The sequence below is a fragment of the Grus americana genome, chromosome 5, assembly GCF_028858705.1.
Source record: "Grus americana isolate bGruAme1 chromosome 5, bGruAme1.mat, whole genome shotgun sequence".
In the NCBI taxonomy this organism is placed as follows: Eukaryota; Metazoa; Chordata; class Aves; order Gruiformes; family Gruidae; genus Grus; species Grus americana.
Window position 1 is genome coordinate 46,560,603 of NC_072856.1, and position 22,792 is coordinate 46,583,394.

At 40.6% G+C, this 22,792-nt stretch overlaps 3 protein-coding genes across 4 annotated transcripts in view; 2 read left to right on the top strand and 1 right to left on the bottom strand.

The window, feature by feature from the left end:
• Positions 1-3: 3 nt before the first annotated feature.
• On the top strand, positions 4-4,339 carry SLIRP (SRA stem-loop interacting RNA binding protein). Of its 2 annotated transcripts, none has more exons than XM_054828912.1 (4): positions 4-159; positions 348-406; positions 2,206-2,313; positions 4,215-4,339. In XM_054828912.1, exons 1-4 carry the CDS (start codon positions 66-68, stop codon positions 4,272-4,274), a joined length of 321 nt encoding a protein of 106 aa, XP_054684887.1. In that variant the 5' UTR covers positions 4-65; the 3' UTR covers positions 4,275-4,339. The 2 variants fall into 2 exon arrangements, with proteins under 2 accessions (XP_054684887.1, XP_054684886.1); XM_054828911.1 differs by having other exon boundaries at positions 20-168.
• Positions 4,272-22,388, bottom strand: SNW1 (SNW domain containing 1). The gene is made up of 14 exons (XM_054828904.1): positions 22,263-22,388; positions 21,059-21,212; positions 18,111-18,272; positions 12,903-12,998; positions 12,704-12,810; positions 11,791-11,895; positions 11,626-11,695; positions 10,866-10,931; positions 9,485-9,601; positions 8,997-9,138; positions 7,190-7,286; positions 6,279-6,396; positions 5,106-5,269; positions 4,272-5,024 (listed from the first exon to the last, which is right to left on the bottom strand). The coding sequence occupies exons 1-14, from the start codon at positions 22,352-22,354 to the stop codon at positions 4,820-4,822; spliced, it is 1,695 nt and encodes a 564-aa protein (XP_054684879.1). The 5' UTR covers positions 22,355-22,388; the 3' UTR covers positions 4,272-4,819.
• ADCK1 (aarF domain containing kinase 1) overlaps positions 21,621-22,792 on the top strand; it is a 93,469-nt gene continuing 92,297 nt past the window's right edge. The window contains exon 1 of the mRNA XM_054828907.1: positions 21,621-22,265. The gene's annotated coding sequence lies outside the window, so the exon portion shown is untranslated. The remainder of the gene's footprint in view (positions 22,266-22,792) is intronic.

Sequence of the window (22,792 nt, forward strand, 5' to 3'; positions counted from 1 at the left end):
CGGAGGGCGGCACCGCGCACTGCCGGGGCGGGGCCGACCGCCCCCTTCCTGCCGCAGCTCCCAATATGGCGGCGGCCAGCGCAGCGCGGGCCGTTGGTCGCCGCTCCAGGAGCCTCTTCGACATCTTCGTGGCTGAGGTTCCCTGGACAGTATCGAGCAGTGAGTTTGGTGCTGTCCCCCTCGTTCCTCGCTGGCGTGGGCTGGGCGGCGTGGGAGGAGGCAGGCAGGCGGGAGGCAGGCGGGTGGGCTGGCTGGCTGTGTGTGCTGGCACAGGCCGTAGGGGCTAGGCCAGGGCTGCTGCGCGGGGGCGCCCGGCCCATGTAACCAGGTGTACGTTTCTTCCACAGAGGAGCTGAAGGAGTACTTCTCCCAGTTCGGATCAGTACAGAGGTGCCACCTGCCGTTTGTGAGTACCGGCTCGTTCCCCAGGCCGCTGTTCATGTCCTCTTGGTAAAACGGGGAAGAACCACATGCTGGTGTTCACCAGGCCCTGGCAGGGTTGGTCCCGCTGCTCAGGCCCTGCCCCGAAGCCGGCTCCCCTCGCTTTCTTGGAGTTGCTTTCTAGAAGCCTCTTCTTTTATTCTAGTCAGATTTTTGGTGCTCTCTACCCTTAGTTCCTTCCCCTAGCGTGAGCTGTAGGCCTCATTGGTGCTTAGTGGTTTCCATTGGCTTTGAAAGCTTTAGAAAGCACATCCCTCAGATCCTGTTGATGCTGCTATTTTTGCATAATTAACATAAAAGTGCTTTGAGCTTTTCTATCATCCTGTTATCTGTCTTCTGACAAAGAATAAAGTGTTGATGTGCGTGGTCTCACAGGCCTTAAAAAATCTAAAGATGTGGGTATCAATCTACAATCTTTTCCTGTGGTGGGGTCATACCTCATCCAGAGCATGGGACTAACACAAAAATCACAACCTCTTCAATATGGTCCCAAGCTGCTAGTTGTTCATGCCTCTGCTGTTGAGGTTTTTTTATCTTCTGAGCATGTAAGTCAGGGATAATAGTATCTAGTGCAGTTTCTTAGAGATGAACAGTCAAAAAAAAAGTGTTCCTTTCCTACTCTGTTATGGGTAAGTTGTAGGTCATTGCTGAAGGAGTAGAGGTTCTCCTGCCTGCCTGCGTTTCTCTATGTGAAGTCATGGTTTGTTAAATTAAGCTCTGTGTGTAGTGAACTTCAGTTAGTAAGCTGATGGGCTCACTATCGGTTGAGGAGTAGTTTTGAAATGGAGAAAGATAGTTTGAAACAGCCTGGTTGTTTCTGAGCACTGAAGCTTAGGTGTCTGCCTGCCATGCTCTGTTCCTCAGCCCCAGGACTGAATGCGTTGCTTCACTGTGAAGGCTAGCAGCTTACTGTAAACCTCCCTCCATCACCGATTAAAGCTGCACTGATGCACGTGTATATGTTTTGAGTCAGTGATTACTTTAGTAGCATTCATTAATGCTTAAAACTGCCAGAGGTACAAAAATCTGCCAGCAGCATAAGATACCTCAATTAAGACCTCACTGGCATCCTGAAACTGAGCAGTGTAACTACTGTACCTTGTGGGTGAAAACTTCACCTGTGTTTGGAAGGGCTGCCAGTCGTGCCTGGCAATCAGTGAGTTCCGTGGCAGAGCTGGGATAAAAGGCACTTTGGTAGACCTGGCTTTTCTGCATTATCTGTTCTTTATTGATGACTGTCTTTCCTGATTGGCAAATTATTCTTAAAAATAACTTTTTTTTCTTTTCAGTGCAGCTAGTGCTTATCATCTTGAATTGCAGCCTGCTTTCTTAGTATCTTAAGCAGCAGCTTTATCTTGCTGAATGCTTTTCAAATGCTGTGGCAGGCTTATTTTCAAATCAGGCAGCCATTTAAATGTCAGTTCTGTTGTGACTGGCTTAATAGTAGATAATAATAGTAGAACAACTGCAGTTTGAAACAACCAGCTATGCGTTATTCCAGTCTTCAGCTATAACTTAAAATCTTAAAATTTTTTATTATTGGTGGACTCAAATTGAGGGAAAGGGATGCAGAACAGCCTCTACTAGGCCCCTGCGTGCTGTCAATGAAAGTAAAGTCTTAAAGTATGAAAAAGGCTTCTGAAACAGCAAGTGTGCCAATTTCTCTGATAATCCTTAAAATAAGTATCTGTATAAAGTTTTTATCAGCCTATGTGAATATTTTCTACAGTAATTGTATTTTATCTTTTTTAAACTGGTAACTAGGACAAAGATACAGGCTTTCACAGACGTTATTGCTGGATTAAATTCTCAACTCAAGATGATGTTTGGAATGTGTTTCAGAAGGACACCCACATACTTGAAGGTGCCAAGGTAATGTGCTAATTCCTTTAATGAAGTAACATAATGAGCTCTTTAATTTTGCCTTTGGTTGGACACAGTAACATCAAAATATTGCCATACTCATTCAAAGTGTGGTTAAGCATTTTGCCACTTAATGTGCTTTTAATGTTTTTTTTAAATCATTAACACTTTCTGTTTATTCCCCTTCTCAACTTGTTATGGTTCAAGATCATCTATTCATGGATAGCACAGAGGTCACATACCAGAGATCAAAACCTCCTGCTATACTCAGCTAAAGGAATATGAATGCAGTAAAACTGTTCAGGACTGCCATGTAACTAGTTATTATTTGTAATACAGGTTTCTGCAGGTGGATTTCAACATGTAACTTGGATGTTGGGTGGCAGGGAAAAAATGACAAAGAATGTAAAGCTAAGCTTTGAAATTTAGTGAAAACTTTTTTTTTTCTTCAGCTATCATTTCTTATAGGAAAAAACAGCTGCCTGCTTTCATGTGTTCAAGATAACTTTAAATCAGCTTTAGTGTAGCTTTTTTATTTGCGTCTCTAACATTTAAAGTGTTAGTGAAGGAAAAAATGTGATGCTTTAGCAGTCTCAGTGCATTAGTGTATGGTATCAAGAGACAGTGTACACTATCAGTTGAAAACCTTTGTCTAGTACCCATACAAAAGTGTCTGTCAGTGACTGGTCAGAGCCAGACAACTGCATCATCTAGCTTCACTGCAGCAAACAAAGCAAAGAAATGGCCATCCCACTGCTTCCGGAACATCTACTATGCTGTGGTGTTGACAGTTAGGGATAAAAGGACCACGAGTAAATGGCTGGCCAAAGCCATTAATAAATTAACAGGTCTCAGGTCAAAATCATTAGAAACTTGCATCTAGTATGTTCACTAAATAGGGGCAAATTACTATGGGGATTTTCTTGTAGACGTACAGCTTCAGCTGACCTAGCTACTCAGACCTAATAGTATAGAGTGAAACCATGAACAACAACCAGGCTGGTGTAACAGCAGACATGATCAATTCATGTCTTTGAATAATTAATACTTCTTCAATATTCTTCTCAAAACAAGAAACTAGTTGTCAGACTTTCAAAGCTAGGAGGTGGTAAGAGTGAAATGAACTGGCAAGAGACTTCAGGGATGCAGTACGTCGACTGTGCTATTTTGCTTGACATGGTTCATACTACTGCAGAAGCCTTCAGTACCTATTCCTAAGAAGGGCTGACCTGTGAGTTACAACTGTGGTGCAAAAAATGGAAGCAGAAATGGAGTGGTTTGCCAGCTTCAGTCTTAAACTGTGACAAGCTAGGCAATAGGCTGATCCCTCATAAATTGGGCTGAAAATAACTAGGATGTTATCTGTATGCAATTATCAAAATAAGTACTAGGAATAGCATAGATAAATATTTAGTGTCAGCTTGAAAATTATTTTGGTGCTTTTTATTCTTGAAGCTGCAAGATAGCCATATTCACTTAACTGCCTAGGCTTTGAGGACTATACTCTCCCAAGAGGTGCAAAAGCTAAGAGGTTTCTTTATGGTGAAATAAAAAGCAGAAAGCAGGCAGTTAGCTTTCTTCATTTCTTCAAAAATGCAAGATTCTCTAGAAGCAAAATACATGAGCACTTCTCCTACTTTGTTCTAGGCTAGGTTTAGACAGCTACCTTCTATTAGTTCCACTTGAAAGCACAAGCTTTTAAGATGCATTTTGCTGATAGAACTAGCAATTGCTGTGCAAATTATATTCATCTTTCCTGTCAGGAGTTTAGCATTCATGGTTATAGCTCATGCAAGTGAACTTGTTATAAACCCATCTTCCACTTTCCATATGAATGTTTTAGAAAATCAGAAATGAAAAATATCAAACCTTCCTTCCTAACTAATTTGAATAATTTCCATTATTTTCAGCTCTCTCTCAAACAACAGTCCTACAGAAGACGCAGTCAAAGAAAGAATCAAAGTGAGTGAGCGATGGAAGGAGGCTTTATTTCACTAAATGTAAAGAAACTAAAATAAAGATTACTGAGAAACTATGAATGAGTATTTGTTTTAAAACAGAATCCAGCTGTTTCCCCTCCTTGTTCAAATAAACTGTATAGCCACACTGAAACACAGTCATAAACTCCCTGGCATCCACTACAGCATAAGACAATTATATACAGCAGGAAAGCTTTTAACAGATGAAGTAAAAGCTTTAACTACCTACAAAACTAAAGCTGTAGGAAGGGGCTACATTCTTACCCTGAGATGCTGGGCAACAGGGAATCAGCAAAGTCAGAGCACTTGCTAAAGAATAATTCCCTTGTGAAATGTTTCAAAGTGGTCTCCATTCCTCTGCTCTCTGGGGTAGCTGTCCTATGTAGGAGAAATTGTGTATATACATCCACATGACAAGAGTTGTGAACTGCTGCATTACAATGCCATCCCCCTATACACCTCTGATATTCAAAATGCCTTTTGCATGAAGTCCAAGCTTGTAGTCCATTTCTCTACCTCTCAAGGACCAGAGGCATTCAGTCCTTCCTCCTCTTTTTGCTCTCATGCTCGTGTTCTTTTGGGCGGCTGCTATCCGATGGCCGTTTAGATCCACCATGTTGCTTGGCTTCTTCCAGAAACTTGTCCAAACCAAATGGATCCTCCTCAAATTGAACCGGTCCATCTCTGCCCCTCCCTCTGGTATTACGATCTGAGTTAGAAAACTCTTTGTCAGGAACAAACCTGCAAAAAAAGAGATGACACTCAGTTGATTTGAAACTTCAGAGTACTAATGAAGAATATTTCTTAACTTTATTTTCTTACCTGTTGGTCTTTATTCGAGCCTCTAGATCATCACCATACATGTCCTTATCCACATTTTTACTTGGCCTGTAGATGTTTTGGGCCATATCCTTGCCACTTCTCCAAGGCTGGTCATAAACATTGTAAATTTCATCCTCTCCTCCAGCAAAGCCACTGTCCATACCCTAAGAAGAACAAACAGCAGTATAACACAAATGAGTCTCCAGCTACTTTATTTTAATGTCAAGATACACTGATGGTGTCATGCAGATACACAAAGATAGTATCATGTGAGTTACTACTGATTTCAAATGAGTTCAAGCACTTCATTAGGAGTGGTTTTGCATCTGGGATTAAGTTCAGCAAACGTGACACAATCATTACAAGCCTCTGTCAGGGCCACTTCTACTCTTCCAGAAAGCAACAGAAAGGATTACAGGCCATTCATATTTCAGAATAATGGATCATTTCCGTCTGCCCTGCAAGTACAGCTGTCTATTATAGCCAAGTACAACCATACAGAAATGATATTCAGAATTTCTGGAAAACATTATTTAAGCTGACTTATCCAAATCACACAGAGGCTTATGTAAAATGTGAAAGTACAAGTGCCTGCTTTTTCACTTGATTCATCAGCTTTCCCTTCTGCCTGCAAGTCTTTCGCTGGAGATGTGAAAAAGAATGATTGACAAACTGCAGGTCTATTCAGGAACTTTCTGAAGCCTAATCTACTTTTTCATCTCTGAACAGTATGAAGTTCAGGGAAAATAAATGTTTCTGTTAACTATATCTTCAGAAGGATCTTTAACATAAGCAATAATGGGAACAGAAAGTATTTATGTGCTTCTCTCTCAGAGCAGGCTTCCCTTATTCAGTCAGTACATTTGTACAAAAGAAGAAAATTAGGTCACTGCAGCTTGAAGGCAAAACAAGCTTCTTTCTCCCCACTCCTCACTGAGAAAAACCACAAAAACACTTTAATCCAGTTATACGTTCGGATTATTCCATTTTTGTTGCATCAGCTATGGGTAAAGGAGATGAACAGTTTCCTAACCAGTTATGTAGAGACCTACTTCAGAGTTCATCCACACCATCCATGACAAGAGGATCCCTTTTGTATTCTAGCCATACCCACTAAGGAAGGATGAGCTTGTTCTCATAGAAAGCTACATAGCTGTGAAAAGGTATTTTTACCTTACTCTGGTTGAACAGCCTCTGGTCGTACTGGATTTCATTGGATGGCCTGGGGTTGGGTACCCCCAGGGCAATAACTTCACTGATGTCTCTATTCTCATTTCTCTGCAGCTTTGACCTGAATTAAAAATTTTAAGTTTTATTAGGTCAGTAAACTGTATTTGTTGACATGCTCAACTGCAACCTGAAAATGTATTAGTTGCTAACAATTTGCCTCAGGAGCCAGATTTTGACTGTTGCCCTTCCATACTAGGTAACATTTCAAATTTGTCTCCTGGCAAAGGAAACATTTGGGAAAGTTATGTTTAGCTGGGCATGACATTTAAATTTGCTTTCCACTATCTGCAATTTACATCAAGCTGACTTGGTCTAAAATGTCATATTTATTTTTTGCAAGAACCAGTGTAATTATACTCTGGGAAGTCCGAGCAATCTCATTTTAAGATAGTAAGAGTTTTGAAGCCTCCAAAACCCATTTGTGCTCAGAAATCTCTCTGGCTTGGGCAAACAAGATACTTAAGCTTAGATTTCTGAGTGTAGGCTGCCTTCAAATGAACAGCTTCAAGAAACAAAGCCACTAATGGTACTCTGGTCTCACTGAAGTTATAGGATCCAGGTTTCAACCTTTGCTGTCAACATGTTAATTAAATCTGAATATACTGAAGTTCTGCTACAGAAAAGCCCACCCAAAACTAACACCCCCCCCTCCTCCATTCATCTGGAAAATTCTAAATTTAGAAGAGAGAGTACTGCAGTGTCCTAACACAGTAATACCATTTCATACAATGAATGTCTCGACAAGGTGAAATTCAGGCACTTACATCAAGCAAAAGGAAGCCCAGTGTAATAGTTTCCCTAGTGGGGAAGCCAGTGCCAGTACAGGAATAAAGCAGCTTTCTTTTGTGACTCACCTTTTGTCAGGGGCTGCCCTGGAAAGATTTCTGTCATGCTGTCTCTCTTTGCGCCGGTCATGTCTGATTTCATCTCTTTCTCTAGCTTCTCCATCCTCTGAACAAATGCAATATTGCTCATTATAGACAAATATTTGAAGTTTGAATTAACTATGCCACAGACATTGGCACAGCGATTCAATTCAGTATTCTTTTACAGAAGAGAAGTGACCCATAGCACTATTTAAAATACTACACTTTACAAACAAACTGAACACATGAAAAACCACAGCTTTCTTATGCCACAAATGATTAACTGTCCTGGACAGGAGAGAGTTACAGCAGACATATCCAACAACTAGGTTTTCTCAGCCTTCGAGAGCTTAGAATACTTGTCCACCTAGGAACTAATACCCTAACACCCCTACATATCATCATATCATAGTTTTATCTCTTAAGTGTAAAAATATCATTCAAACACCACAGGCATTTAAGTGCTTTGAAGAACATTCAGTGACTCAAAATCAAGAGAATCACTCAGGTTGGAAGGGAGTCTCTAGTTCAACCTCCTGCTGAAAGCTGGATCAATGCTGAATTCAAATGAGGTTGCTCAGGGCTTTGCCCACTCAGGTGTGGAAAATCTCCAAGGACAGAGATTGCCAGCCTCCTTGAGCAACCTGTTCCACCGCTGCTTGTCCTCATGGTGAAATTTCTTCTCCTCACATGTAGCTGCAACCTCCTGCTTCAACTTTTGACCACTGTCTCATTCTTCCACTGTGCAGCTTAATGAAGAGCTCTGAGAATCTCCTTGTAGATATGAGAAAGCTCCCACTAGGTCCCCCCCAAAGCCATGTCTTCTCCTGGCAGAACAAGCTTCATTCTGTCAGCATCTCCTGACCAGGCAGATACTCTAGCCTCCTGACCGTTTTGATGGCCCTCCACTGAACTCGCTCCAGTTTATCAATGTTTGTCTTGTACCTGGAGGCCCATAACTGCACATAGTATTCCAGATGCAGTGTAACAGGTCACCAGTAAAAGGAAATTATGACTTCCCTTGACCTACTGGTTATACTCCTGCAGATGCAGCTTAGTACGCCCTTAGCATTACTGCTGGCTTATGTTTAGCGTATTGCCCACTAGGACTCTCAGGTCCTTTTCAACAGAGTGGCTCTCCAGCCAGGCAGTCCCCAGCTTGTTGGGAAGAGGTTAATCCATCCCAGCTGCAGGATTTGGCATTATATGACCATATCCTCCACCTTTTAGAGAGATCATAACTGCTCTGTAAGTTCAGCATCTTGATCTCTGAAGTGTGATTTCAATCAAAACACAAGACTTACCACAATGGTTATGATTTAGTTAGGTTAGCAGTTTTTGGGCCTAGCAGCCAACAGCACTACAGTTCTCCAAGATCAGTTATAACAATGCAAGAGACAGAATACTGCATTTACCATCTTTGTTTACAAGAATTAAACCATCTTTAAGTTTTCAAAGTTGCTCTTCATTTGCAACACAAGCCTTTTCTAAAAAACCTAATTAGTTTACAGCAGTCCATGAAAGCCATTACTTGCACTGATCCATTAACAACTCTGAAATTCTCAACAACGTCCTAAACCTGTATACACTGACATACTGCTGTGAGGTTCAAATCCAGATCCTATCAAAACAGCCAGTGAATTAAACAAATTCACTGGATGACCAAGTAAAGACATGAACAACAGGTGTCATGCTTAGAAATTACAGTTGATGTTTAAGTATTGTAAGTCCTCCAAACCCACACTTCAGAGGGTGCTAAAAAAACCCACAGCATCTTAATAACAAAGAAATGTACCTTTTTCAACATGGGTTTTGATCCCTGCTCTTCTCTCCCTGGCTTTCTGAGCCATTTCTCGGAGCTTTTCCTCATGTTTCTCCTTTTCTTTCTGAGCCATCTTCCTCTCCACCTGGGCACGCATCTCTACTGCCTCACGAGCCTGCACACATTAAGACATAGTTAAAATGACAGAAAGCTATCACCTGGGATGCAAGCAGATCTGTCATGCAGTTACCCAGTACACAGGGCAGGAATCAAGCCATGAAGATGAAGCTCAAAACCAGACAGCCACAGCAGTTAGAACTGAGAAACAAGACCCATGACCTCCACTTATTTAACCCACACTGAGCCACTGATTCAAAGATACTGGGGATAAGAACTTATGTTAGCCAAGAAGCGTGACAAATCAAAAGCTATAGCCTATCCACAATTGGTTTTCCCAAGGAAATAAACATACAAAGAAGGTAAAACCACACGGAACAAAACCATTGAAGTAGCCACCTGACCTTTCTGTCAGCTATATAGAGCGCCTCAGCAAGCTTGGCAAAGTTTTCATTAATATGAACAGTCTGCAATCCTCTGCCATCCGCAGCCAGACGCTTGTCTAAAGGAATGGTGTAACCCTATAGTGGAAACAGAGAGGCAGTTAAATCACACAAACTAACATTATTTGGAATGACAAACATTATGACATTTATTGTGTAAGAAAACAAAAACATACACAAAACTCACAGCCGATCATTAATATGCCTCAACAAACCTCCTTTATACGTACTTCAAATTCAGACCAGGTAATACTAAGCTTCAGGTCAATTCCACACTCCCCCAAAATCTGAATCACAATTTCCCTTCAAGTTACATCTTACTACGAATGACAGTTTTTGATCGATAGAGTCCACTCTTTGCTTTGTGTTAAGAACTATAGGTAATAGCTTTCCAGTCTCTAAGCTGTTTTACCATTTGTGCTAAAAAACTGTTTTCCCTCAACTGCTTTTATACCTGTTAAGAGGTTAGACAATTCAAAATGAGAAAGGGGGAAGGTTGCCAGCAAAAGCAGGAGACACTAAATGTCAATTTTGCCTTCAAAAGCTGAAACCTAAAAGTATTTATAGATGTTATTTTACGATCTTTTAGAGAGCTTTACAAAATTTTTCTTTGGTTTTAGCATCTGTAACCTAAAATTCAATCTACTGATTAGTATCAGTCCCAGTTATACAGCTGTGTTGGGGTAGGAAAAAAAACCAACATCCAAACATGCAGCTTTTCCTTCCTCCATTTGAAGAGGCTGCCTCACAACAACAGCTTGGTAAGTTTGAGAATGATTAAACCAGTTACTGCAGCAAATTATAAGTTCTCCCTTCTCTCTGAACATCAACTTATTGACTGATAAAAATCAGAGGGACAGGACATACCTATTCAAACAAGAAATAAAAATTGCTAAGCTAACCACTGATGAAAATTAATTAGTGAAAGAAGGCAATGTGGAGAACTGGCCAGAAATCCGGACTGCAGTATTAAAAAGAAATATGCTTGGTTCTCTACGAGTTACCCTTCCCTTTTTCAGTTTAGATGGCTTTACACTGTGGGCTCCAGAGACTTAGGTTTCAGACTCCACATACTGTACTATTAAGGGGATTTTAACTAATGCCATTTTTTCGTCTCAAAATGCATAATCTCTGCCATGAAATAATATATTCTCTCTCAGTTCTATACTCCTGTCAAAGAGAAAAAAAATGAGCTGTACAAATGTGTGTTCTTCATGCTGGAAGCAGACAGTTTACCTAACTCTAGATGTTTAAAACCAGTATTATTCAAGCTTAAATGATTCATAGAAGACTCCCAGCAGGGTGGAACACTAGAAAGGTGAATTTATGACAACTTAATTACCTTTGCATTTTTCCAGTTTGAAATGCACGGAGGAATTTTCCATTCTTGCTGCTCTTTCACAGTCATCTGATTTAAGAGAGGAAGCAAAGTCATCTTTCTTTCTCAAAGACAGCTACGAAACTATTGCAATAAATTAGAGTACAAAGTTCATGGCACTGCTACAAAAAACCTCTACCCTTCTTAGCAGCAATTAGATATTCATTTGTGTACTGTACCTTTGCCAATACTGAATAAAGTCATGACAGCTTTTGAGCCATCCGCTTAAACTTTCATCACACAGACCAGAACTCACAGCCAGCTTGTTAACATTTGCACATTTAATGGCAGTTCAAGTTGTAGAAAACTTATGAACAACCACCACCACCACCACCCTCATCTCTCAAAAGGAAGCTAATTGTTAGTAACGCAACACAAATTAGCGTTATTAAGGATTAGCTTAATAGTGGTGTCTAAAAGCGGCAACAGCGCACCAAGGCTAAAGCCTCAGTCAACTCATCCACGCCACGGACAACTCCAGCAATGCAACCCTGCATAAAATACATAAGAAATCTTTTCAACCTCTGACAAGGTACATAGAAAGAGAGCTACTTTCAGAACTGCCCCCAAAAACCAAGAAAGACTGTACCAGGTACCAAGTTCGTCACTTAACATCACATCAAAAGAACAATAAAGAGAAGGTGCATAGAAATTAATTAGATCAAAGTAGAATTTGTGAACCCATCCAGAATTCAAAACTGAGAACAGCTATGGCATTTCATACCTTTCTACTAGGAGAGTGCATTACAGGTGCTGGAGGAGAAGGTGGTCCACGCGGAATCTTCTTGTTAATTCTGAACAATTAAGAAAATAAATACAATCAGCATGTTGTATATGGAAATACACTGCAGAATCTTCTGTTTGCCATGAAGAAGTTTTGAATAATTACTTGAATCTTGGAGGCTCCATAGGGTCCTTCTGCATTTCCACCATCCGAATAACTCTCTGTTTTGCTCCAGAGTTGAATGCAACACCTTGCTGGGATGGTGTGTACCTGAATAAAACAAAGGGCTCAGTTCTCTGCACAGAGCTAGATATTCCTTTCCCACTTCCATTTTCACTCAGTTCACTGTTCTAGCTGCATTTTCATTTTTATCCACTGTGAACACCAGGAGCAGGTAACTACAGAAAGGATAGTGAAGGCAGAGAATCAACTACACCAGATAGAATGTATCTTCCTAGGGCTATATTCTCCTGTTTCAACCTAGATTCCAAAGTAGAAGAAACAAACTAATAGAATGCACAAGAGCACATCACAATACTCTTTACCTACGTCTGTGAATCCCTGGTGACTGCTTACTGGTTATTAAGAACCTCTTCAGATACTTTTTTTCAGAATTCACCTTAGGCCAAGTCTAACCCTGCCATGACTTTTTTCTGTGTTTGCAGCAGAAAATCACCATAAATGAGTATCAATCTCCTAGTAATTTCAATTATTTCCAGTTGCTCATTTTATGTAAGGGAAGAACCTTGTTACATTCCTAGAGTTGAAACTCCCAGAAAAGACTCTGTTTCCAGGGCAGCATCATTCATGGTGTTCCCTGACAAATCCACATTTTTTTGCTAAAACAATAACCCCTCCACAACGTGCCACAACTCATGACATGTTAAGACATATTTCAACACACTTCAAACTAGGTTATCATTAGTGGGTTCATTCAAAATATATAAGCTAGTTTCATATTACTTCCAGAAGAACGGAATTCAAGAGGAATTTCTGTTTCAGAAATTCAAGGAATATCCTAATTTTAATCAATTTTATATATAACAACATCTTACATACACACACCAGCACTACATACCGAATGTACTGTGCAGGAGCTAGTTTGTCAGCTGCTCGAACTGGCATGGCTGCTGCAACTTTTTGGGAGACTGATTTCTCCAAGGCTGCTCTTGTTTTCTCTGTTATCTGAAGACAAAAGTACCACAGAATGCATCTCATCACACATGCAAGACATACAATATACCTCTGATAACTAGGCACATCAGTGCATATAATACCTCTCTAATTGCCTCCTCATCTGGTCTTTGCAGTTCAGGATCATCCACATTCATGACCTCTTTTGGCACAAGATCTGTGTACTTGCTGTAAATAACCTGAAAAACATTAGAATTTATTACTGCTGGCATATAGGAATAAATGTACGTATTTCAAAGTACAACCTAGGCCCAAAACGTTTCCTTTAGGTACTAATTAAAACTGGTATACAACTCTAAATGCATTACAATTATATATTCTTCAATGACTCCCATTGAACGAGAATATACTCTAGAGCCTATTTTACAGCTGGAATAACTGAAGAAGCTATTTCATTAAATATAATTATGTAAATCACTCTCAGAGCTGGGTTTAGACACGTTTCCTGCTTCCCTTTCCTACTCTTTCCCTTTTTCAGGCTCCCCGAAACAGACAGAAAAATCCACATTTGTACTTCTCTTTTCAAGGATTGCTTAAGAATTTGATACCAGCCTTTTTTAGCACCTTTTTTTTTTTCATGTCATTATGTTTGCTACGTTCTTGAAAAAATAAATGCTTGAGAAATCTGTTGTTTACACTTTCCCTAATATGGGTACTTCAGTCTTCATACAACATGCAGCTAGCTGTCACTAGCTTTAAGCTCCTTTTTTAAATATAGGGAAAGTACACCATTAGAGGAAAAAAACAACATTGTATTGCATTAATGTTTCACATTTGTCCAACAAAATAACATCAGAAAGTCTTAGTTCAAAAGGTTAAAAGTCATTACGAGTTCATTATTTCAAGTTCATTATAAAGTGCATGTCCAACTATCAAAGTGACCTTTAGCCTCAGCATTAATTTGTCACACAAGAGCCATTTACTGCTTCTCATCCTTCACTCCTAAAATTTTAATCCTTTGAATTATTATCAATACTATCCTAGCTTCTCAGATACTGAATGAAGGACATCTGAAGAGCAGTGTTCCTCTAAGGTAATTAACTCTAAGTCCAAGTGTCTTGCTGCATGAAGAACAAAGTACGCTAAAAGAGCTCAGAGTATCCCAGAAGACAAAGAAGAAAATAAAGTCTAAGAGGTGCTCTAAAAACTACAGTACACTGAAGTACAAATGAGCTACATGAACTAGTTAAATCCTAAAATATTACATGCAAGTGGCAAGCTGCATTAATGTGGAAGAAATCCATAATATGGATTAAACTAGCCTGAAAATACCAAAATTTTTATCTCCATCAAAAACTTCACACACTTGCGCATTCCAACTGGAGTCCTTTTTGGAGGTGATATAGAGAGGCAGATAAAGATGTTGCACTGTGTTGTTTTACAGTAATGTTGAGACATTTTATTAATCTCAGATAAAGAGGAGACTGGGACTGTTTGATATTGTAGTATGCCCATTCACTACCATTTTTCATCTACAAACTTTAAAAGGAACTATCAGCTGGTGTTTCAGATATTTCATTTTGATTGCTACTGAAAAGCAGAATTTCCCTCTAGGCAGAAACAAAATGCTCAATTTTTGGTATAGCTAGATTATTCCTTCTCTGGCTGGGGGAGCCTTAACAGGCAGCAATTACAAATCTGCATGCCACTGCCATCAGAGAGAGAACAATCTTACCTAACTAGTTGTATAAGATACTGTAGCTCATGGTAGGATTTAGACATCGACCACATTCAGATTCAAAACACCCGATAGACGCAATTGCCTTGACAGAAATTTCTTAATTTGTAACACACAAATCCCTCCCTTCAACATATTTTGTTCTATATATCCAGAGCAGCCCTGTACAGTGCTCATCAATCCTACGTGTAAAATGAGAAGTTACCATCAAGCATTGCAGAATGAATTTCTTCCTTGTCAAAGAATGGTTTCTCCATATGAAGCACATAACATTTTAGAAGTCATTACAATTACCTGGTTGGAAGCCTGGCATGCACATCAGCGAAAAAAAATTGGCGATAAGCTCTCAAACCAAGGTCTACCACAAAGGTAAATACAAGTAATGAATACTTTTGATTATTTTAGTTATGTAGATGTTCTCTTGTCCTGTTCCATCACTGTGACAGGAGTTCCTTCAACAACTCTCTGTGAATATTTCAATTGAATTCACAGTCTTGAGAAAAAAATGTAGGTAGGATTTCTGGCTCTTTTTTTCCTCCTTTAACATCTAAGCTGCAACCTTGGGCCACTAAGAACTCCTCCAACTCCTGCACAGAAAAATCACCCTTGCCAGAAAAAAGTAATGGACCTAATAATTCCCTCCCTTGGTTTCACTTTCTTCTGTCTTAATAAAAACACAGGAAGCAATTTTATGTCCTTATTTTCCTAATAAGTGGACAGAGCACCAGTCTCACCAAAATATATAAGTTATTGATGCATTATTTTAGCCTGGCTTTTAGTCATGTGAGTAGAGAAAGTATTGGAAGAATCTATAGCAGCACAAGAGCTAACCACATGGCAAATGCTGGAAATCCTTCATCTAGACAGCCAGATGGAAATCCATCCTTGGATCCATAAGGTCATGCATCCAGGTTTGCCAACATTATCCAGCATTTCACGTTTAGCAGACTTTCTGCCAGCCCCAAACAGGAGGCTTGTCAGACTATCTCATTTATGTCAGCATTTTTCAAGGAAAATTCTCTGAAGCAACTATTTTTTAAATATGTAAGGGAACAGATGCAAGAGAGATGAACCACTGCAACAGTAGAAACTGCTGACAAGCCATTTAGATATAGGGTCTGGGTGATGGAACTGCTGCCTCTACAAGAAGGCAGAATGTTAAATTCAACTTCAAAAAATCCATTAGCTGTAGCAAAAGTAGAATTTCCTTCTTAACTCACGCCAAACAAGTAGTTCATAAAAAGGATCAGAAACTCCATCTCATTTCTGGCAGGCTACTAAGTATCTGTTTCTCTTAGCTCTAAGTATTAAGACTGAAGAAATATTTGAATTATGACTGCAGGTCTCAGGATAATGAAACTTCTGTATGTTCTTAGAGAAAATATTCCATATTATTCAACTCAACACAGATCACTAAAGAACTGCTCCCTATGACACCTCTAGCAAGACTTTCTCTCTCCTGCAAAACAAATGAAGCAATAGTAGTTCTGCTACTTTCAGTGAAATTGTTTCAAATGTCTAATTTTCCCCCAGTTTTACTCCCCCTTGAATAGCCATACTTAGGCTTTAGTCTCTGCATTTACATCCAGCTGGATGCAATCAGAATCAAGCTGATCCAGAAAGCAGATCTTAGGGTTAAGAAACCCTAATTTCAGTTCTACAGAGCCCAAGTGAGAGAGTCCAGTTTTGGAAAAGCCACTCATCTCCTCCATCCTGGTAACTACTGCCACAAAACAAGAATATTATTGCTTCTTTAGAGATGCCATATGGAAAGTTAATGATTGCTGGTAAAGATCTTCATGAATCAAATATGACAAATGTTAACAGCTTAAAGTTAAACTTACCTGTTCTAAGTATTTTCCTAACTCTGAACCAAATAAGGCACAGTGAAAGATAAGTCATTTCTGCTTTTCTACTTCTTTTTCAAATATACTTAGATCCCAATCTGAACAGCTCTATTATATGAAAGTTAAATCTGATCCTACAGGTAGGTAAAGATTTACTTGAACAGTTGTAAAAACTAGGGTTTAATTAAACTTTTTTTTTTTGCTTATTTGCTTTGCAGCTTCCTCAAAATCAGTACGATTATTATTTATGTACTTTTCTGCTCCAAATTATTTTTTAAGCTTTGGGATAAGTCAAATTTCTATTTAGTACCGATTATCAAATATTTAATATCACAGAATTCTATACATGTAATTAATATTTTCCTCTTGACAAAAAATTCAAGACACTACCTAAAGTCTGACTGAATGCCAATGAAATTCCCCTCAATAAAAATTGCCACTGCTGTTTTTTTCTGTTTAGTCTGACTACTTTCTACCACATGACAGCATGGAGTGCAACTGATTTGAACTAATTTTTTTCAAAGGTACCGCAGTAACTTAAGATGCACAGGATGAAGATATACAAGATGTGACACTTTTTTGACACTCAGCTTAATATAGTCAAATATAAAATCCTATTGGCATTAACTTTCTGCAATTTTGGCAACTGTAGGATCAATTTAAAACAACAAAAAATTCATCTGTTCGGAAAATTTCCCCTGATATTCTTAGAATGCTCACCCTATTTTTTGTCTGAGAGATGAAGTTCACCTTTTGTTTTTCTGCTGAGATAGGTTTTTTCCCCCTTCCTAATTTGCAGTAAGACATCAGGCATATTACATACTCATAAGCTTTTCAAGGAATCCTAAACTAAAGCAGAATAAGTCAGATTATTTTGAAAACAATTATTCATATATATTAACTAGAACACCCTCTGTAGTTAACCCTCTTTTTAGCTTTTCTTGGGGTTACCCTATTCTTTACAGGAGATGCTTGTTGTAACAAACAGCCGAACATCTGGTCACACCTCAGCAGTTTTCCAGCCCCCAATACCTGCTTAAGAGAATTAAAGTTTTAATGTAGTCCACTTTGTTACATTTGAAAAGGCAGACATAGGTACTCCTGCAAGTGGACTTAGAAGACTTAAGTGGTCTCTCAAAACTAATTAGGACTTCAATACAAAGTGTCATCTCTGGTTTTGGAAAGGCTACTGTATACAGGAAACTGAAGTTGGTTCCCATTAAACTTGATGAGAACCTTGCCATCACTGAACTTAATACAAAAATTTTGGAGTATAACCACCAGCAAAACTTTCTGTTGCAATTAAAAAAAAAAAAAGTGCCTAACAATATTGAAAACAGCCAGAAGTTTCAAATGTTACATTAGTAAAACACAAAGTGTAGTATTCTGAAAGCTGAACTATGTTTTCTGTCTTTTTTTGCTCCCTCTCTCTACACAGAGATGAGGCTGCCTCTGACCAGGCTTGTTTTCAGTTTCTTGCCTTCACTGGAAAGCTCTCTAACAAAAGCTGCTAAGCTAACAAGTAAGTTTTGCGTAGAGACTCACCATTTTTTGCCTTGCCTTTTAATTACAAAGCAGAGAAGATCACACAGTGATCCCAGTCAAAATGCTTGTGTCTGTCTGACGTTATTTCAGTTCTTAAACTTTAAGAAAACAGGACGCAATCCATTTGATTAATGCCAGACCAATGAGTTTAAGTATATGCAATGAGTACATACAACTTTTTCAGATATACATGCCAGTTTACATATTTGAAGAAATATTACCTTGTCCTTTGATTGTCCTTGTCGAGCAATCGCATCGTATTTTATTTTTCCTTCTGCATCCACCTGAACAGCCAAAGCATTGGACATTTTCTTCTTTCGGCCCATATCCAATGGATATTGGGCCACGTGAATTTCTGGAAAAGCACCCCCATCTCCAAAATCCTACACAAAAGAAAAAGTAGTGAATGACTGAAAGACAAAATCATGGTATAACTTTTGCATGGGTGGGAAATGGAATGAAAGAGGTGATTGAGTTTAACAAAATGAAACGTTGCCAGAAAGCTCTAGTAACTTTACTATTTTAGCTGGTAAGAGAGCAATGGACGATAGAACTTACAGTTATTAAAAGACACTGAAGTGTCTTTTAACATCTTGCAGTAGTTATTCCCCGTACAGAGCAAGAGCCCATATCACTGACCAGAATGTGCAGCGACTACTATGCTACGGACAATACATGACAAAGTATTTAATTCATACATGAGTTATTAATTAGAATTTCAAAATTTACCTTCTGCAATAAAGCAACTATGGAGATGCTAAAATTACAAGAGCAGCAATTTTTTGATGAAAATTTCTACTAGTTATTTGTTGCTTTTCACACCATAATGAAGTAGTTAAAAAAACCTTTCCACTCCTTTCAAAGCCTGTAGATCATAGCTTTACAATGGTACAAATGTCAAGCTATCCCATTTCCTTACTTTGATGTGTGAATACATTGAAAACTGGGACAGCACCCAACAGTGCAATATTCTTAAAATTTACTTCCTCTCTTGTTCAACATGTTGCTGTAAAAGCATTTAGTGAACAGATAAGCAAAAGACCTCTTAAATCAGATCATCCTGACTCAGTAACACCAAGGATGCACACAGAATTGTACTATTCATAAAACAACTTCAGGCTACAGTTTCAAATGCAATTTTTCAGAGGAAGCATTTGCTTTAAAAGCAGCATGAGCATCTCCCCCTCCCTCTGTTGCAATGGCACTGCTTATGTGGAGTCCAATAAAGAACCAAATCAAAAAAGAAGAATAGGTGTCTTCGGTAGATTGATCTCCCTCCATGTTCACCACATGACCAAATAGGTAACACCACTACAACAGAGAGCGTGGACTGAGGCTGGAATAAATGAGCAGAACGCTTCCTTCCAAAGAATATGCTTATGCCATCTTAAAGTGCTCACTGAAATACAGCTTCAGTTATTTTAGAGTCTTCCATTGGATTTCCCACATTTGACAATTAATTACAGAATCAATGTTAAAGCATTAGCAAGAACAAAAGCCAGTCATTCCTCAAATTTTTTTTGCATTGTTCTTGACCTATTATTAAGAACAGATTTTTTGTTTTTTCTAATGATGGCATTCCAGGACCACTGGACAAAGGTTATGCTTTGGAAACACTTAACACTCTTGAAAAATATGCATTTGTTTATGAGGCAGAAAGGAGTCCTTAACAGTTTGGTGGGGGGGTTTTGTTTTGGGTTTTTTTGTTTGTTTTTGTTTTTTGAGATGTGCATCACTTTGTGGCCCAGTGATGAACCTTCATCACATGACTTCAGGTCTTTTGCTAACATTTAGGAAGAACAAGCACTAAAATACTAACTTTAGTAACCAACAGTGTAGGGAGGGAACCCTACACTGTGTATAATGAAGGTATAATTTTTAACATGCTTTATTAAATGCTGAACCTACATAAAAATGTTTTATTTTAGAGAACCACTGGAACTACTATTTGAAGTCACCTTATCTAGCACTAATGGATCACCATGGTACAGTGTTGGATCCATCTTTACAAAAATGGGACTCAAACATAAATGAGAGTGAGACTGTTACTAGCTCATGAGGACAGCATTTGGGGACAATGCAGGATCACACATGAAGTACTGTATCAAAACCACAGCAGCGTGCCTCATCACAAGAGTATTGGCTTCTGACTCATCAGAGCAGGTCTCAGATGTTATGCCAAGTACCTTTTCAAAATCTGCAAGTTTTTGTGGTTCACAGTGAGAAACTGTACTAAAACAGTTTTTTAATCAGAGCTATACATCTGTATTTTCCCTTCTGCCTTTCAAGATTTCCAGTTGAAATTACATTAAACTGGCAAGAATTACAGCTAAATACACACAAGATTGTCAAAACCCTTTTGCCAGTAACATACTTAAACAATGAATAACTGACAATTTTTTACGTTTCCTCCCAACTCTAACAATTGTCTCCCCCACTAGCAGCTACCTTTTGCTATGCTAAGAACAGAATACACATGACCAATCTGTTCTCTGATACACACATGTGCACTTATTCCAGCTATAATCTGGAACGTGTATTTCATAGAATCATAGAATGGTTTGGGTTGGAAGGGGTCTTGAAGATCCCCTAGTTCCAACCCCCCTACTGTGGGCAGCAACACCCTCTGCTAGACCAGGTTGCCCAAAGCCCCATCCAACCTGGCCTTGAGCATTTCCAGGGAGGGAGCATCCACAACTTCTCTGGGCAACCTGTTCCAGTGCCTCACCACCCTCACAGTGAAGAATGTCTTCCTGATATCTAATCTGAATCTACCCTCCTTCAGCTTAAAGCCATTACCCCTTGTCCTATCACTACATGTCCTTGTACACAGTCCCTCTCCAGCTTTCTTGTAGGCCCCCTTCAGGTACTGGAGGGCTGCTATAAGATCTCCCTGGAGCCTTCTCTTCTCCTGGCTGAACAATCCCAAAAGGGTAGAATCCTTATAGCATTCTGTTTACCATTAAGTGTTTTAAGTAATCTGTTGAACAGAACAATTTCCCCCAACAGAAGAATATACCCATCAGTCTGGATGAAAATTCCACATGTGGTAAGGCTTTGCACAACTCTGTGCTACACTCGAGATGCTCAGAGTTTATTTCTACTCCAGAAATTATATTTTCTTCCCCATTAGCAGACACACTACTACAGCATGAATTAAAATATCTACCTCTAGCACTCGTGGTATCCATCCTTTCCGGTACCCGTATGGGGGAGGTTCCCGTCGTGATGAGACTAGAGCAGTCTGCCTAGATCTTTGAGCTCTTGCTCTTTCTTCTAGTTCCAGCTGGTCTTGAGACAGCTGAGTTGGAGCTGGTAAAAAACTGCACATCCACAGGCAGCCACCAAAAAAAGAAACATAACGTTAGTTCTGATAATTTCACTCAGTGACACTCAACTACACTTGAATCTACTACTAAATTATTACTTTCTTTACAATCACTCCATACAGATTAAGAAACAATTTATGAAATTTGAGTGTTGTAATCATAAGCCTGAGCGCAATAACTTCTGAGACTATAGGCACAAAAGCAACATGTGCTCTCTTGGTATTCTGGAAGATCCCTATAAAATACGATACTCAATTCATCCACGTTCACATCTTGTTTGAATGGGAATACATAACAATGTCCATTCTCCAACAGGAATGTCACACCACTGTATATTCTTTCTATCACCATGGAGCAGAAAAAGAAAATATGCTCTTAGTCCCAACCACTTCCCCTTCCTTTCTCTCAAGGAAAACGCCCACAAGAAGATGTCAACAAGCTCCCCCTTTCAGGCCAGATACCTCCCGGCCAAAGCCAATTAGTCGAAACACAATTTCTTGACCTCCCATTTTTCAGCTTGTCTAGACTACGGGGCCCTTTTACGCATTTTTTAAGGAAGCGTCCACCCCCCAGACAGTCGGCGTTCCAGGGCAGACCACTGAAGCTACCCTCCTGAGCCCTGCGAGGGATGCAGCAGCTTGTAACAAAGACCTCTCGCCTCGCTCACGGTAAAGACACCCCGACAAAACCCCACGGATCCGATCACCTCCAGCCGAGGCGGAGCAGCTCTTTCTTCCCGCAGAAAATACGGGAGGGAGGCAGAGCCCTGAGCCGGAGGCAGTGCCAAACACCCCCTCCCGCAAGGGCAAGACAAAGCTCCCCCAGCCCCGACTCGGCCCTCGCCGCCCTCTCCGCGGCCGCGGCCCGGCCTCCTCACCGGCCGGCCGGCGGGCCCACCGCCCAAGAGAGGCCGCGGCCTTGCTGCGCGCTTCCCGAGCGCGGCCTCTCTCGTCGGCCGGAGCCTCACACAGCGGTTCGGAAGCCGCAGACAGAGCGAGGAGAGCAGCCACCCAAACCAGACCGGCCGGGGCCAGCCAGACCCACCTGGTAAGCGCCATCTTGCCGCCTCCGTCGTCTTCTCGGGAGCCAGGCCGCGGGGGAAGGAAGGGGGAAGGGAGGTGACAGTAGGTGCGCATGCGTCACGTAACTCAGTGTCTCCCTGGGAATTGTAGTCTGGGTGATGTCACCGTTACCGTGCTCGCGCTCACGCGCACAGGCCAGAACGCGTCTTAGGAGACGTCGTTTCCCCAGCCCAGGGGCGCCGAGGGGCGTTACGGGGCTGCCACCGCCGCCAGGAGAGGGGCTTGGGCCGCGGCCGTGAGGGAACGGCTGCACCTGCGGGCTGAACGGTCTGTCCAACGGACGGAGCGGCCCTTAGGGCATTTGCCCTCTGTAAGGCCGACTCAGGGCGCCCCGGACTGTGGGGGACAGCTCCGTCCGTGCGGGCCAGCCTCAAGGCTGCTGCGAGGTGTGGGTTGCAGCAGGCCACAGTCAGTCATCCCCCGGCCTGGCAGCCACCCCCGGGCCGTGCGGTGCCTGCAACACCGGGCCCAGATCTGCTGTCTAGTGAACCC